This window comes from Stegostoma tigrinum, chromosome 24 (assembly GCF_030684315.1).
Source record: "Stegostoma tigrinum isolate sSteTig4 chromosome 24, sSteTig4.hap1, whole genome shotgun sequence".
Taxonomy (NCBI): domain Eukaryota; kingdom Metazoa; phylum Chordata; class Chondrichthyes; order Orectolobiformes; family Stegostomatidae; genus Stegostoma; species Stegostoma tigrinum.
In genome coordinates this window covers 9,016,931-9,033,100 of record NC_081377.1, presented here as the reverse complement: position 1 = coordinate 9,033,100, position 16,170 = coordinate 9,016,931, and the positions used below count along the sequence as shown (strand labels likewise).

The 16,170-nt window shown below is 44.7% G+C and overlaps 1 protein-coding gene across 1 annotated transcript; it reads left to right on the top strand.

Moving 5' to 3' along the window:
- The first annotated feature begins 14,798 nt into the window (after window positions 1-14,798).
- On the top strand, window positions 14,799-15,842 carry LOC125464876 (zona pellucida-binding protein 1-like). The gene has a single exon (XM_048557739.1). The coding sequence runs from the start codon at window positions 14,799-14,801 to the stop codon at window positions 15,840-15,842; it is 1,044 nt and encodes a 347-aa protein (XP_048413696.1).
- The last annotated feature ends 328 nt before the right edge of the window (window positions 15,843-16,170 follow it).

Here is a 16,170-nt window from a genome sequence, read left to right as displayed (position 1 = left end):
TCAGGGAGCCCTGGCTGACAGATATAAACAGGAGAGTCAGGGGTTCTGTTCACTCTGGGAGCTGACTCTGAGAGAGTTGGATCACTGCCAAAGGCTCTCTACATGTAAATAATAGGTGACTTGGTGACAGGATACCAGCCTCTGTGGAGTTATTTCAATTGGTGGAAGACAGACTGACCAATGGTTTTGCTAGTCCCATTTAATCAATCACGGAAAATGTTAACTCTGCTCACTTCCCTATATCCCTCTCCACCCAAATCTGCTTTCCACACCTCAACCTCCTTCTGTCTCAGCTCCGATGAAAATATCTGCCCATTCACTCGTAACTGCATTTCCAAAATCCTAAATGCCTGGCCTTTGACCTCCAAGACCATGTGAGATGGCCAAAGGGCCAAAGGATATGGGTTGGTGAGTTCATTTAGAGGAAGGTATTTATACAGAATACGATTTGCCACAGAATCAGACCAGAGGGAGCATAATGAGTTGAGATTGAGATTGAAATCACAAAAATAAGAAGTTGTGTGACAGTGAGGAAGAACGTAGTAGCAAGGGCTTTTAATTTAGTAAAGGAATATGCAATGGTCAGTCTATCTTTTTTCAACTGCTGACTTACTTAATCACACTTTCACCCCCATCATTTATGCCTTAGTTTCCAGTAAAACTATTATTCTCTCTTGCGTTTGCTACTCATCCTACAAGGATCAAATTTCCACTCTGCATAGTCAAAACTTCAAACCTGAAAGAAGATAATGGCTTAGCCAATTTCTGGATCTGAGTAAACCACGCCGAACCCCATCAGGTCCTGGTCACATCTGCTAAAACCATTCACCATTTTAGAGCATCCTGGAATGTAAAGATAATCCTTATTTAATTTCCATTGCAAACTATCTTTTTCACCTTGTGTCCCCTCCACACCTAGTTTAAACAAGGAACTTATAGATGACTTTTTACCAAGACTTAGACCAAAACCATTCACTGCCTCTATAGCATTCCTACTTGGCCAGACATCCTCAAAGCTCCTTTTCTCTTTGTCCTCGCCCAGAATTCACATAGTTCTCAACTTTCTCTCCTGCCTGTCCTAATGCCCCTGACATTGTCTACAAGTGTAAACATCTTGCACCTTCTTCCCAGTAAATCAACCCAGGCTTCACTGTCCCCATAGCTACAGTACCATCCAGGCTTGTCGTCAAGCAGGATGTGGAGCAGGTCACATAGCAAAGCAGATCCTCCATCTCATTTAAGCAAATGCATTTCAATGTAAATCAATACAATATCAAATTTCTCCCACCACCAGCACAGATAGTAACCAACATTAATTCCCAACTGCCTGTTCAGTTTTTGGAACTTTATAAGGATACATAACAAAATGTTTGGCCAGAATATTTCAGCATAGCAAGTAGATGCAATACGAAAAATTAATTCATTTATTAGCGTACTGATGAGCATATATTAAATTTCCTCCCTCACTAAAGGAGAGACAACAATGACTGAGGACGAAAACATGTGAAGCCACGTTGATACAGCTGAGTGATTCTCTCAAGTTGCTTCTGATATAATGCTTGGCAACCAGGGGTGGCACGGTGGCTCAGTGGTTAGCACTGCTGCCTCACAGCGCCAGGGACCTCGGTTCGATTCTATCGTTGGGCAACTGTCTGTGTGGAGTTTGTACATTCTCCTCGTGTCTGTGCAGGTTTCCTCCAGGTGTTCTGGTTTCCTTCCACAGTCCAAAGATGGACAGGCTAGATGGATTGACCATGCTAAATTGCCTGTAGTGTTCAGGGATGTGTAGACTAGGGGGTGGCCTGGGTGGGATGCCCTGAGGGTCAGTGTGGACTTGTTGGGCCAAAGGGCCTGTTTCCACACTGTAGGGAACATCTGAAAAAGAAAAGACGGCTCTAATCTGCGTTGAGTTTATTTGAGGGTGCTTGAGAACAATTTCACTTTCCATTACCATTCTGTACCCAAACATAACTGACCAGTTCAAAGGTAAACATTAAAAGTGATTTGTAAGAGATTTCAAGGACTTGCAAAAGATTTAAAATGACTCTGTGCAGGTAAGTCAACAAGCTGAACCACAGTAAACCACAATCTGCATGCTCGAGAAAATGGGCTAGCATGTTGTCTCAGTTGCTAGCAATGCTGCCTCGCAGTACCAAGGACCTGGGTTCAATTCTACTCTTGAATGACTGTCAGTGTAATGTTTGCAAACTCATCCTGTGTCTGTGCGGTTTTCCTCCCACAGCCCAAAGACCTGTAGGTTAGATGGATTGGCCATGTGAAATGTGAGGACAAAGAGGAGGTGGGATGCTACTTGGAGGCCAAGATGGGCTGAAGAGCCTGCTTCCACACTATATGGACTCTGTGAGAGTGCACTTCATGCATTTTATAGTGATTAATGATAGACAAAATGGGCTGAATTTTATGGCCCTTCACCAGGGTATGTGATTATCGGGGGTATTCCTAAAATGCACTGTGCAGCCTTCCCAATATATTCCTGCCCATCCCCACTTCCTATTTTACAATGGGCCTCAAGTAGATCATCTGCCCCTGAGCTAATCAGTGGACAATTAACAACCACATTCCAGTTGTGCTGATATTTTGCCTACAGGAAAGGAAACCAGGCAGACAGTACTGCAGTTTCGATTATGTGAGCAACTGGCATCAGGAAAAGTGGGAAGTGCTCCTTTGGAAGATCATTTAGAGACCAGTCTCCCCTCTGTACTCGGTGCCTCCTCTAACAAGCCAACCTTCCAAACATAGCCCCCAAACCCCCTCACAGAGTTTTACTGCCAATCCTGTCAGAAACCTGACACTTACCTTGAAGTTCAGGCCCCACCACTTCCTCTCCTCAAGGATAGGTTTTAGTGTCAGGAGCAGCCACAGCTCAGGCTTGTTGCTGCTTGGCCCACAGATTGACCAACAGTTCCTACCAGAAATATGGGACAAAGTCTCATTCTGAAATAATTAAGACTGCTTCCGAAGTGAAGAATAGGTGAAAAATCTAGATAAACATATATAACCGTTCTGCAAGGACCAAAAGCCATAGAATTAGAGCTGGCAAACTAGTTTGTAGAATGTAATGACGTTGTGGTTCTGATACTGGGCTAATACTCCAGTTGCATTTCCTACTATTCTTGAAACATGAGTTCAAATCCCATCATAGAAGTTGGGAATCTAAATATAAGAACGTTGTACTTTTTTTTATTCTCTTGTGGAACGTGGGCATTACTGGCTGGCCAGCATTTCTCACCCATCCCTAGCGGCCCTTTAGAAGGTGGTGGTGAACTGCCTTCTTGAATAGCCGCAGTCTGTGTGCTTCAGGTGCATTATGTAGGGTGTTCCAGGATTTTGACCCATTGATAGTGTTAGATTCTGCACTTTTAATGAGAGTTTAGGTCATGGGGTGTATTCAGATGACCTTTATTGTAAATAACCCATCAGCTACACCACAGCAAAAAGACACAAGAGAAAAGCTTCAGAATGTCTTAATTTATGCAGCTTACACTTCGAGTGCATATATCTCGTGGTCCCATCCTTTGATTACTATTGGTCAGCAGAGCTGAGTTGTCCCTCTGTAATTGGCTCTCTGGTACAATTTAAGCTTGCCTCAGTAAAATGGCGAAGGAATGACAAAATTATAATAAAATGACAAAAGGCTTGTGGTCCTCTCCCAGTCCTTCATGATGTTTTCCAGACTCTTATCTCCCTTCTTGAGGTTAACATTGGCCAGTTGCACCATGTTAACTGCCAAGTAATTGGGGACTTGTCTATTACTTCAGGACCTTTTCAGCTCCAATAAAGTTATGTGCTTACACCTAATGTTAAAATTGCTAGCTATCGAGTTGTGTCTTAATGTATTCATTCAATCCACATTCCGATCCCTGCTGAACTCTGTATTCATTTTCCTTGTAATGATAAAAAGTGTTGATTTTACTGTCTGAAACTGGTTTGAATCTTTTCATTCATGCTTTTCTATAACTAATTCAGAACTATAATTATAATTATTGATTAAACAACTAATTAGTGTGAGACATTCTTATATGTTTCGGATGCAATAGCTGCAACCTTGAGCTGCTATTGTTATCAAATGTGAAACGCTATTAACTATGCCTTTACACAGCTGCTATTGTTCTGCTTGTGAAAACTATATTAAAACAGAAATGCTAAATGTTGTTATCTATGTCTTATGCACACTCAGCAACCTTGAAATGTTACTGTCAGTCCTGTCAGCCGTGGGCAGCTGTCAGACATTTTGTGCTGCTCAGTTACGGGCATCCCTGACAGATAGTGAAAGAATTGTGATATATTTATGAGTCAGGATGGTGAGTGGCTTGGAGGGGAACTTGGAGATGGTGGTGTTTCCATGTATCTACTGCCCTTATACTTCTAGACGGAGGTGGTTGTGGATTGGGAAGATGTTGTCTAAGGATATTTGGTGAATTTAAGCGGAGCATCTTGAAAACAGTGCTCACTGAAAATACTGACCATCAGTGGCAGAGGGAGTGAATGCTTGTGGATACAGTGCTAATCAAATGGGCTGCTTTGTTCTGGATGGTGTCAAGCTTCTTGAGTGTTGTTGGAGCTGCACTTATCCAGGCAAATGAGGGGTGCTCATCATGTTCCTGACTTGTGCCTTGTAGATGGTGGTCATGCTTTGGCGGTCAGGAGATAAGTTATTTGCTGCAGTATTCCTAGCCTAATAGGACAATATGAGAAAATGTTCTTGAGACAAAAGATCAGCCAGGATCTTGTTCAATGGGAGAGGAAGGTTGAGAGGCTGAATGACCCAATACTTCTATTACTTCTGGTTCTAATGAGACCAAATCCAAAGAAATTATCTCCAAGCTTGACCTTAATCAAGAAGTAGAGAGAAGTTGCATGTTATGGTGCCCAACCTGACTTTCCCGAAACGTCAGCTTTTGTGCTCCTGAGATGCTGCTTGGCCTGCTGTGTTCATCCAGCCTCACATTTTATTATCTTGGAATTCTCCAGCATCTGCAGTTCCCATTATCTCTGATACTATTTCCCAAAGAACCTTATTTGTTCAGGACGCACCTGTGTATATTTTAGTCACGTTAACCTGAAGAGAAATCTGCTAAGATTGAGACAATAATAATAAAATTTGGGATGCCTGAAGGTTTGAGAAGTTGGAATTTCCTGATAGATACTGGTTAACCTAAGGCAAAACATTTCAAAACCATCTGGAATAACACAGTCAGAAAGATGTAAAAATGCTCCGATAATCATATTAGTTTGAAGGGAAGCTGAACTTATCAAAACAGTGTGATCATTTAACTTTTAATAAACACCCAAGTATTTAGCTTTGCATTAAACACCTATTACTGAGAAGTAGCAAGGAACAGCACCTCAACTTATATTCTTCTGACAGACCCTCAAAGTCAGGACAACTCAATATATAGTTTGGAAAGAACTAGCATGGTGATTCTTTTTAAAGTGAGGAAGGTGGTCTGGGTGACCAGGAAACTCCCATTCTTAACACTGGTCATTGGTCTAGGAAGGCTTTGCAGATTGACAATCCTTTTCATTAACTTATCTTCTGAACCCAGAGTTTTTGGTCCAGAAACACTGACACAACCAATTGTACCCCAAGACCTCCTACTGCCTATTATTGCATCTTACACTTCAGACTGTGTTGTACTGAATCAGAAAGAGAGCAGATTCTACATGCTAGTCTAAACTGATCCCAGTCAAGATAGGCCAATATTTGGCGTCTGCTTGAGATAAAAGGAGGACCCGAGAGACTAATGCAGTATTAACACTACCAACTGTAATCAATGATACAATAGGAAAAGAAAATAAAGACTAGGTTCAAATCTATTACCATCACTACTTCTATGGGTTACATTCTACTGTGTTTAATAGCTCAGTCTCTGATGCTGATGAAGACATGGGCAAAGCCATTAAAGTAACTGTTTTAAACACCAGATAACAGAGAATGCAGTCAAGCCTCTGGGATCTTCAATACAGAAAAAAAATTACGGCAGATGCTGGAATCTATACTGAAAACAAAAAACACTGGAAATCACAGTGGGTCAGGCAGCATCCATAAGGATGCTCTGATGAAGAATCATCTAGACTGGAAATGTTAGATTACTTTCTCTCCATGAATGCTATATGAACTTTTGTGATTTCCAGCATTTTTTGTTTTCAGTATCTTCAATACAGGTATTTTCTAATTGACTTGATTAGAGACAGTATGACATACTCTCAAATAGGAAGAATTTGAACGCGGGCCTCCTGGTTCAGAGCTACAGACGCTGTGCCACAAAAGCCCTCAAGGGATCTTCTATGTGTGTTCTTGCAATTGAGCTAAATGATCCACACATAATAAGAAAAGAAAGCTAAAACCGTTAGAACATAGAACATAGAACAATACAGCGCAGAACAGGCCCTTCGGCCCTCGATGATGCGCCGAACTATGAACTAATCTAAGCCCATCCCCCTACACTATCCCATCATCATCCTTATGCTTATCCAAGGACTGTTTAAATGCCCCTAATGTGGCTGAGTTAACTACATTGGCAGGCAGGGCGTTCCACACCCTTACCACTCCCTGAGTAAAGAACCTGCCTCTGACATCTGTCTTAAATCTATCACCCCTCAATTTGTAGCTATGCCCCCTTGTACAAGCTGACGTCATCATCCTCGGAAAAAGCCTCTCACTGTCCACCCTATCTAATCCTCTGATCATCTTGTATGTCTCTATTAAATCCCCTCTTAGCCTCCTTCTCTCCAATGAGAACAGACCCAAGTCCCTCAGCCTTTCTTCACAGGGCCTTCGCTCCAGGCCAGGCAACATCCTGGTAAATCTCCTCTTCACCTTTTCCAATGCTTCCACATCCTTCCTGTTAAAACTGAAGATGAAATTATTGTTACAGCAGCAGTTGTGTCAGATAGCAGACCATGTTATCTCAGCCTGTGGCTGCGAGCAGTCGTGAGCAGTCAAGCAGCTTGCCTATAATCTGCCCAACAACTGCCTTTCACAGTTCAGTGCAACTTAGACTTATATGCATCATCATTGACTGAAGGAGTGAAATATTCCATTTACATGATAACCCTCAGACCTGAGCATAGGTTTATTCTTTTACTGTTCTCTTGGTTTTAAGCTGCTGTGCTTTTTTTGTTGGGATATAAACAACTGAAGTCAACAACCTAAATTCACTCCTGCATCATTCTACTGTTCAGGAAGGTTCCAGTGAGGAATCAAACGCACAACGTTAATATATTTTTAAATGGTTCACAATTTGAAACCAAGGGCAGCTGAAGGTTCTTCTTTGACACAGCTGGATCAGAGAAACTAATGATGTGCTCGGCTTCCATTTGTCAGCATTCTGACACTTATGAGCTAATATAAAAAAATGTTTTAATTGCTTTGTGATTTCAGAAACTGTTAGCCAGCCACTCTGTCTTACCTGTACATGCTTCCATTGTGATAAATGTTATCAATTTATATTCTCTAATTTCTAATGTGCTTTCAATTTACTCTATTAATATTTGTTTTCCAGCTTCCTGAGGTTGCCTGAAAGCCTCTGACTCGAGCTCATGTCAAAACTTTCTCTGCTGCTTACCCACAGTCAAAGCAAGAAGTGTGCAGCAATTCACTAACAATGAAATACAATGTACTTATGTGAGAGGCAGAGCAGGGGATACAGAAGAAAAAAGGATTGAATAGAAATTTAGGGGTGGAATTTTATCCAGGCACACAATTTGTGTTAGCGGAAGTGGAAGTGAGCAGCAATTTCGCTCTCTTAATTTTTGCCTCTGCTCCTGCAACTCCAAATAAAGTTTAAAGACCTGTGGAAGCTGGAAATCAGAAACAAGAACAGGAATTTCAGGAAAAGCTCCGCAAGAGGGGCAGCATCTGTGCACAGAAGTCAGAGTTAACATTTCAGGTAGAGATGGTAGCTAGACACAGTTGTTTGTATGCAGAAGATAGGGTGGAAGATGGGTTAAGGAGAAAGCAGTAGGTGGAGATAGAGGCCAAAGAGAGGGAAGAACAAATGGATAGACAAAGGACTGAATAACAATCTGGTTAGGAGAATGAATAGCTACTGTGGGAACAATTAATGGCTAACAATGGGTTGTGTGTAATAGCAGACCAAGTTATCTCAGATTCCAGCATCAGCAGTTCCTACTACCTCTGATAACAAGGCCTGATTTGTGGGGTTTGAGGTAAGGATATAAGAGAAGGCGCCTTCAGCCCTAAAATTGTTGAACTCAGCATTGAGTTGAGAAGTCTATAGAGTTCCCAAGCAGAAAATGAGATGTTGTTCTCAATGCTTGTGCTGAGCTTCACTGGAGCACTGCAGCAAGACTGAGACAGAGACGTTGGCCAGGGAACAGGGTGGGGTGTTGAAGTGGCAGGCAAATAGAAGCTTAAGGTCATCTTTGCAGGCAGAACTTAGGTGTTCTATGAAGTGGTCACCCAGCCTATGCTTTGTTTCCCCAATGAGACCACATTGTGAGCAGCAAGTATAGTGAAGTGCAGGTTAAGTGCTGCTTAACCTCAGAATGGAGGAAGGAAGTAGACAGGTGTTACAGCTTCTGCAATATTCATATAACAGGCCCAAAAACATTATGTCAGTGCTTTTCAGCTAAAGCTTATCTTACACTACGCTGATATATATCTCAGTCTGAGAGTGTAAATGGAGGGAAATGCAGGTAAGGAATTTAGAATTTCATAGAAGATCATAAAATATCTGTAGTGTGGAAACAAGCCCTTCGGCCCAACAAGTCCACACTGACCCTTGCAACCGCGGTAAGTGTGACACCTGCCCATTTTCCTAGGCTGATCATTATCCACTCCTTTGTCAGTCCAACTGTTCTTCTCTCTCTCTTAGGCATCTATCCCCACCTATCATTTACTCCTTACCCCCTCCCCTTCCCTATCTTCTGCACAAAAAGCAACATTTTCCGAGCTACCATCAGTTCTGAGGAAGGGTCACGGGACCCAAAACATTAATTCTGATTTCTCTCCACAGATGTTGCCAGAATGCGGTGCTTTTCCAGCAAATTCTGTGTTTGTTCAAAATGGCAGGGGAGTGTATATGGGGAAATATGTGATTTTGCATGGCAGGGGAGGCTTTCCAGAAATCTGCAGACAATGCAACATGTGCAAGAAAGGTATCAAAGACTCTATAGGATGAACATTGGAGTCTCTGCATCACAGCCATTTCTCTCATTACAAATGGAATTGAATCCGGATAAATGTGAGAAAATGCACTGGGAAGCACTGAGGATCAGAGGGACCTTGGTGTGCATATACACCGGCCACTTAAAGCATTTGCACTGATGGATAAAATATTTATGAATTAAATTGAATGATTTATTGATTATTGATTTATTATCATGCGTCTTCAACGTAAAAATACAGTGAAAGGTGTGTACCTTTGCCGTACAGATACGGCACCATTCACATTAACTTAGAATAAGATAAGAAAAATAAAGGGAACTTAAGGGAATTCAACTTTCCTTTCCACTGTCACAGTCCCGCTCCAGGCCCTCCAGCCCTCACATTGCCTCACTGGCCCGCTGTCACTGTCACTGCCTCACCGTCCCCACTCTCACCATCACTGCTCTCACTGCTACTGCCTCACCAGGCCCGCTCTCACTGTCACTGCCTCACCGTCCCCACTCTCACCATCACCGTCTCACCGTCCCCACTCTCACCATCACTGCTCTCACTGCTACTGCCTCACCAGGCCCGCTCTCACTGTCACTGCCCCACCGTCCCCACTCTCACCATCACCGTCTCACCGTCCCCACTCTCACCATCACTGCTCTCACTGCTACTGCCTCACCAGGCCCGCTCTCACTGTCACTGCCCCACCGTCCCCACTCTCACCATCACCGTCTCACCGGCCCCACTCTCACCATCACTGCTCTCACTGCTAGTGCCTCACCAGGCCCGCTCTCACTGTCACTGCCCCACCGTCCCCACTCTCACCATCACCGTCTCACCGGCCCCACTCTCACCATCACTGCTCTCACTGCTACTGCCTCACTGGCCCCACTCTCACTGTTACTGCCTCACTGGCCTGCTCTCCTCAGCCCACTCTTGAATCGCCACCGTCGCTCCAACCGCTCGATCCACCATCGCTGAAGGACACGGCCCGCTCATTCAGCTCCCGCCACGCGGTTCCCAGTCACGACCCAGCTCCTTCTCGACTCACTAGGTCGGTAGTTAGAGAGGGTTGGGGTGGGGATAGAATTACTACAAAGGGAGAGAGAAGAAGGGAGAAAAGAAAGGATAAAAAAGAAAGAGAAAGAGGGCTGTTGAGCAGAGTGGGGTTCTGAATGGAGCGAGCTAACCTGCTTCCATCTTACCAGAAGGTGTTTAGGAAGGCACTTGTCTTTATTAGTTGAGGTATAGAGTTTAAGACAGGGAGGTTATGCTGTAACTGTATAAAATGTTAGTTAGGCCACAGTGAGAGTATTGCATACAGTTCTGGCATCCACATCATCGGAGGAAAGTGATTGTATTGGATAGGGTGCAGAGGAGATTTCACAGGATTTTCCTTGGCCTGAATAGCTTTAGGTATGAAGAGAGATTGTACAGACTGGATCGTATTCCTTGCACCACAGAAGACTAGGGAAAGATATGATTGAGATGCATAAAATTACGAGGGGCATAGATAAAGTCAAAAGGAAGGAACTTTTCCTCTTGTTGAGGGGATTGATAAGCAGGGAGGGGCAAATACTTAAAGACATTAGCAGGAGTTTTAGAGGCAATGTGAGAAAAATATTTTTCACTTAACGAGTGGTGGGACTCTGAAAAGGTGATAAAAGCAAAAGCTCTCATTGCATTCAAGAAGTGTTTAGATGTGCGGGCAAATAGGATGAGTCCTTGTGTGATTTTCTTGGAAATTTTGTCCAATTGATTTCAAATTACAGCAGCATGCTAAAATACACCAGAAATGTAGATGACTGAGAATTTTACCAAGTGAAAGCACGAACATAAACCTCGACAGAAGAATGTCTAGATCTTTGTGGTGTTTTCAGGTAAAATGATCCATGTAGCCACAGAATCGGAAAGAGCAACACTTTGCAGAGTGCACACTGTCTCCTGGCAGCATGCTAAGGGTCTCTGCCTGTGCCCACTCTGTTATGGATTTGTTTGGGGCAAAGGGAAATAAACAAGTGATAACATCAACTATTTATGATTTTTTAAAAATTAATTTTCACAAGGAGGAAGTGAACAGCTTGCATTTGCCACTTCACTGGGCAATGAAAACACTGTTCACAGTCAGAACTAACAACCAGACTCTTGCTGCTAGAGTGTGCAATTTTGTTTTAAATTGTTTGCAGTCATGTCTAAAATTTAATACAACGAGGATTTCAGAATGCAGTAGCCATTCTCGCCAAGGAACCACTGGGACCTTCACTGATAAATGGAGATGAGAACTTGAAATTTATCACACCATCAGAAGAACCAGCTTCTCCTGAACAAACAAGCACAAACAGAAAGATGATCTACCTTTTTTTTCTGACTTGGAAGCCAGTGTATGTTGCCTTTGAACTGAGGGGCTTGAACCCACATTGCTGTGTCTCTGCAATCACATGTAGGCCACAGCAGATAAGGAAAGCAGATTTCCTTCCCTAAACCACATTGGTGAACCAGCTGGATTTTTAACTTCTCTGTTCCCCTCACTCACTCTAACCTGTCTCTATCTGAACCTGCTTTACTTTATTCTCTCTGTCTAGCCCTGAATTGTCAGTTTTGAACAAGAAATATGGTCAATAGTTAACTGTCCTCTCTCCACAAATGCTGCCAGACTGGCAGAAGATTTTCAGCACATTATTTCTTTATTTCAGTTTTCCAGCATCTACAGTATTTGGTTTATATATAGATATCTGGCAAGTGCACTGTTTTTCCATAACTGATTTTCACTACCCTTCTGAATCACCAACTGATGCAATGGCATAAGATATGAACAATGTGGGACTAGATCTACTTAACTTGGTACTTCAGAGGTACCCAGTTCTTCCAATGTAGCAGGAAGCTGTACTTTCTATTGTGGACGTATTGGGATTGTTGTTTTGAAAAATTGAGAGATTTCTTTACTCTCTAATCTAAATGTATTGACTCATCTCCAAGCAATAACCATTATCCAAGTGCAACTCCAGGTAACAGCAGTCGGCCCCATTCTGATCTCACTCAAGGGCCACACATATATCTTTCCAATGGGATCATTACTGTCACAAGTAGAAAGATCTGTGTCCTGTGATAATGGGAACTGCAGATGTTGGAGAATCCAAGATAATGAAATGTGAGGCTGGATGAACACAGCAGGCCCAGCAGCATTCCAGGAGCACAAAAGCTGACGTTTTGGGCCTAGACCCTTCATCAGAGAGGGGGATGGGGTGAAGGTTCTGGAATAAATAGGGAGAGAGGGGGAGGCGGACCGAAGATGGAGAGAAAAGAAGATAGGTGGAGAGGACAGTATAGGTGGGGAGGTAGGGAGGGGATAGGTCAGTCCAGGGAAGACGGACAGGTCAAGGAGGTGGGATGAGGTTAGAAGGTAGGACATGGAGGTGTGGCTTGGGGTGGGAGGAAGGGATGGGTGAGAGGAAGAACAGGTTAGGGAGGAAGAGACAGGTTGGACTGGTTTTGGGATGCAGTGGGTGGAGGGGAAGAGCTGGGCTGGTTGTGTGGTGTAGTGGGGGGAGGGGATGAACTGGGCTGGTTTAGGGATGCGGTAGGGGAAGGGGAGATTTTGAAGCTGGTGAAGTCCACATTGATACCATTGGGTTGCAGAGTTCCAAAGCGGAATATGAGTTGCTGTTCCTGCAACCTTCGGGTGGCATCATTGTGGCACTGCAGGAGGCCCATGATGGGCATGTCATCTAAAGAATGGGAGGGGGAGTGGAAATGGTTTGCAACTGGGAGGTGCAGTTGTTTATTGCGAACCGAGCGGAGGTGTCCTGCAAAGCGGTCCCCAAGCCTCCGCTTGGTTTCCCCAATGTAGGGGAAGCCACACCGGGTACAATGGACGCAGTATACCACATTGGCAGATGTGCAGGTGAACCTCTGCTTAATATGGAAAGTCATTTTGGGGCCTGGGATAGGGGTGAGGGAGGAGGTGTGGGGGCAAGTGTAGCATTTCCTGCGGTTGCAGGGGAAGGTGCCGGGTGTGGTGGGGTTGGAGGGCAGTGTGGAGCGAACAAGGGAGTCACGGAGAGAGTTGTCTCTCCGGAAAGCAGACAAGGGTGGTGATGGAAAATGTCTTGGGTGGTGGGGTAGGATTGTAGATGGCGGAAGTGTCAGAGGATGATGCGTTGTATCCGGAGGTTGGTAGGGTAGTGTGTGAGAACGAGGGGGATCCTTCCGCCATCTACAATCCGACCCTACCACCCAAGACATTTTTCCATCCCCACCCTTGTCTGCTTTCCGGAGAGACCACTGTCTCCGTGACTCCCTTGTTCTCTCCACACTGCCTTCCAACCCCACCACACCCGGCACCTTCCCCTGCAACCGCAGGAAATGCTACACTTGCCCCACACCTCCTCCCTCACCCCTATCCCAGGCCCCAAAATGACTTTCCATATTAAGCAGCTGTTCACCTGCACATCTGCCAATGTGGTATACTGCATCCACTGTACCCGGTGTGGCTTCCCCTACATTGGGGAAACCAAGCGGAGGCTTGGAGACCGCTTTGCAGAACACCTCCGCTCGGTTCGCAATAAACAACTGCACCTCCCAGTCGCAAACCATTTCCACTCCCCCTCCCATTCTTTAGATGACATGTCCATCATGGGCCTCCTGCAGTGCCACAATGATGCCACCCAAAGGTTGCAGGAACAGCAACTCATATTCCGCTTTGGAACCCTGCAGCCTAATGGTATCAATGTGGACTTCACCAGCTTCAAAATCTCCCCTTCCCCTACTGCATCCCTAAACCAGCCCAGTTCATCCCCTCCCCACACTGCACCACACAACCAGCCCAGCTCTTCCCCTCCACCCACTGCATCCCAAAACCAGTCCATCCTGTCTCTACCTCCCTAACCTGTCCTTCCTCTCACCCATCCCTTCCTCCCACCCCAAGCCACACCTCCATCCTACCTACTAACCTCATCCCACCTCCTTGACCTGTCCGTCTTCCCTGGACTGACCTATCCCCTCCCTACCTCCCCACCTATACTCTCCTCTCCACCTATCTTCTTTTCTCTCCATCTTCGGTCCACCTCCCCCTCTCTCCCTATTTATTCCAGAACCTTCACCCCATCCCCCTCTCTGATGAAGGGTCTAGGCCCGAAACGTCAGCTTTTGTGCTCCTGGGATGCTGCTGGGCCTGCTGTGTTCATCCAGCCTCACATTTTAAGATCTGTGTCCTTTCTGTTTCTGGATCAGAGCCCTGCATCTAACGGTAACTCACCCAGCGTTACCCTTTGTTGATCTTCCCTGGCAAACTCTGAGGGTTTCTGGTACAAATGGTTGATGTCCACACAAAGCCAATTCCATCTAATAACTGAAAGACTGGAGGAGCTAAGATCCTTTCACCATTAATACTAGGTTCTGTCTCACTGACCGACTTTACAATTATGACCACCAGACGAGTAGAATCCCAAACTATGGCTGAATTCTAGTTTTCCAACAGCTCCAGAACTGCAGCTGTAACTATGACAGTAAGGGTCCCTTTTGATGTCACAAGACACCACGTGACTTTACAACTGTGGTAATTGTGACAGAGGGACGATACTGACATCAGACAATTGGTGGGTCCTTCATCTTCAGAGAGCATAGGGGCAAAATGAAGACAGGATGAATAAAGGAGGAAATGGAGAAGTTATTCCCTCTGATGCCCATCCTCAAATACCTCATTGTGTATGGGCTGATCTTAGATGCCGTGCTTGGAATGACTGCCAGCGACATTGAGGTATTTCAGCAAGTTGAACATCACACTAAGCGAAAGCAGCTCAAGAGGAACTCTATGGGAAGCAAGGTGATTGGCTCTGATGATGGCACTGTAAAGGTCTATATCAAATTTCACGACATCAGTCCACGGATTCTCTGTGCAACTCCGCAGCTAAGGAACATGGAACTCATGGATCCCACTTTCACTTGGAAAGGTCCAAAGGGGGTAAACCTTTCACACAAACCCAACATAAAGATAACACAGACTGGTACCCTAACCATTGAGAACTTCAGCAAGGAATTATCAGGGGTCTACATATGCACAATTTTCTTCTACAATCCGAGCACTAAAGCCTTGCAGTCTTTGAGTCTTAAGTATTTCTTGTATGCATACCGTGACCCCAATTACACCTATGAATTTCAGGCCCAATACCATGCCGCTGACTGTCACAATTCGTACAACAGCCTCTTCCTGAAAAGGTTGCACACGGCTTTGAACCAGCTAGTGTCAGACTTGGCCTACACAATCAGTATACATAAATCGGAATGCCACACGCTGAAGGTGCCCTTGGCGGGCATACAGTACGAGCTGTTCCTCACGCTCAAAGTGCACCTGGATGTGAAAGCACTGGACGCCATCTGCGAGAAAGACCTGGCGGAGTGCGATCACAACCTGCGGATCGAGAAAGTGCGCCACCGGGTAGAAGCCTTCTTCAGCAAGCAGGCGGACACCTACCGCCAGATCACAGGCCTGCTGCCGTTCGTCTACTACATTGACGGCACATTGCAAGTGGTCAGGGTCGACCGCTGCAAGCCCGGCTACGGCAAGGACCACAAGAAGCACCCGAAATGTGCCGAATGCTGCGTGGTGTGTAGCCCAGGGACGTACAGCAGTGGTTACCAGGTGACTTGTTTGCACTGTGCTGATGCTATCCACTATGGAGAAACAGACTGTGAAACTGAGTGAGTGGTTTTCTCATGCGCTTTTATGAATCATTAGCCCCGACCTTTGTCCAGTTGGCGCTGGTGATATTTCGTTTTTTACTAATGTAAGAAGGTATCAGGAAAGAAGCCCCAGGTCATATATACAGAAAAGGTGGCATCCTGCATTTTCAATAAAATTAATCAATGCAAGTTGCCTGTTTCCATATGGTCTGTTGTACGATTCTACTCATATTGGGTAGGAATGGGGTTGAAAGCTCAGAGGGGGATTTTTGGGTGCTGACATGCATTTTAATAAAAGAAATTGATATGAATGAATGAATGTTTATTTTTGAAATGTATCTTATTCCTGA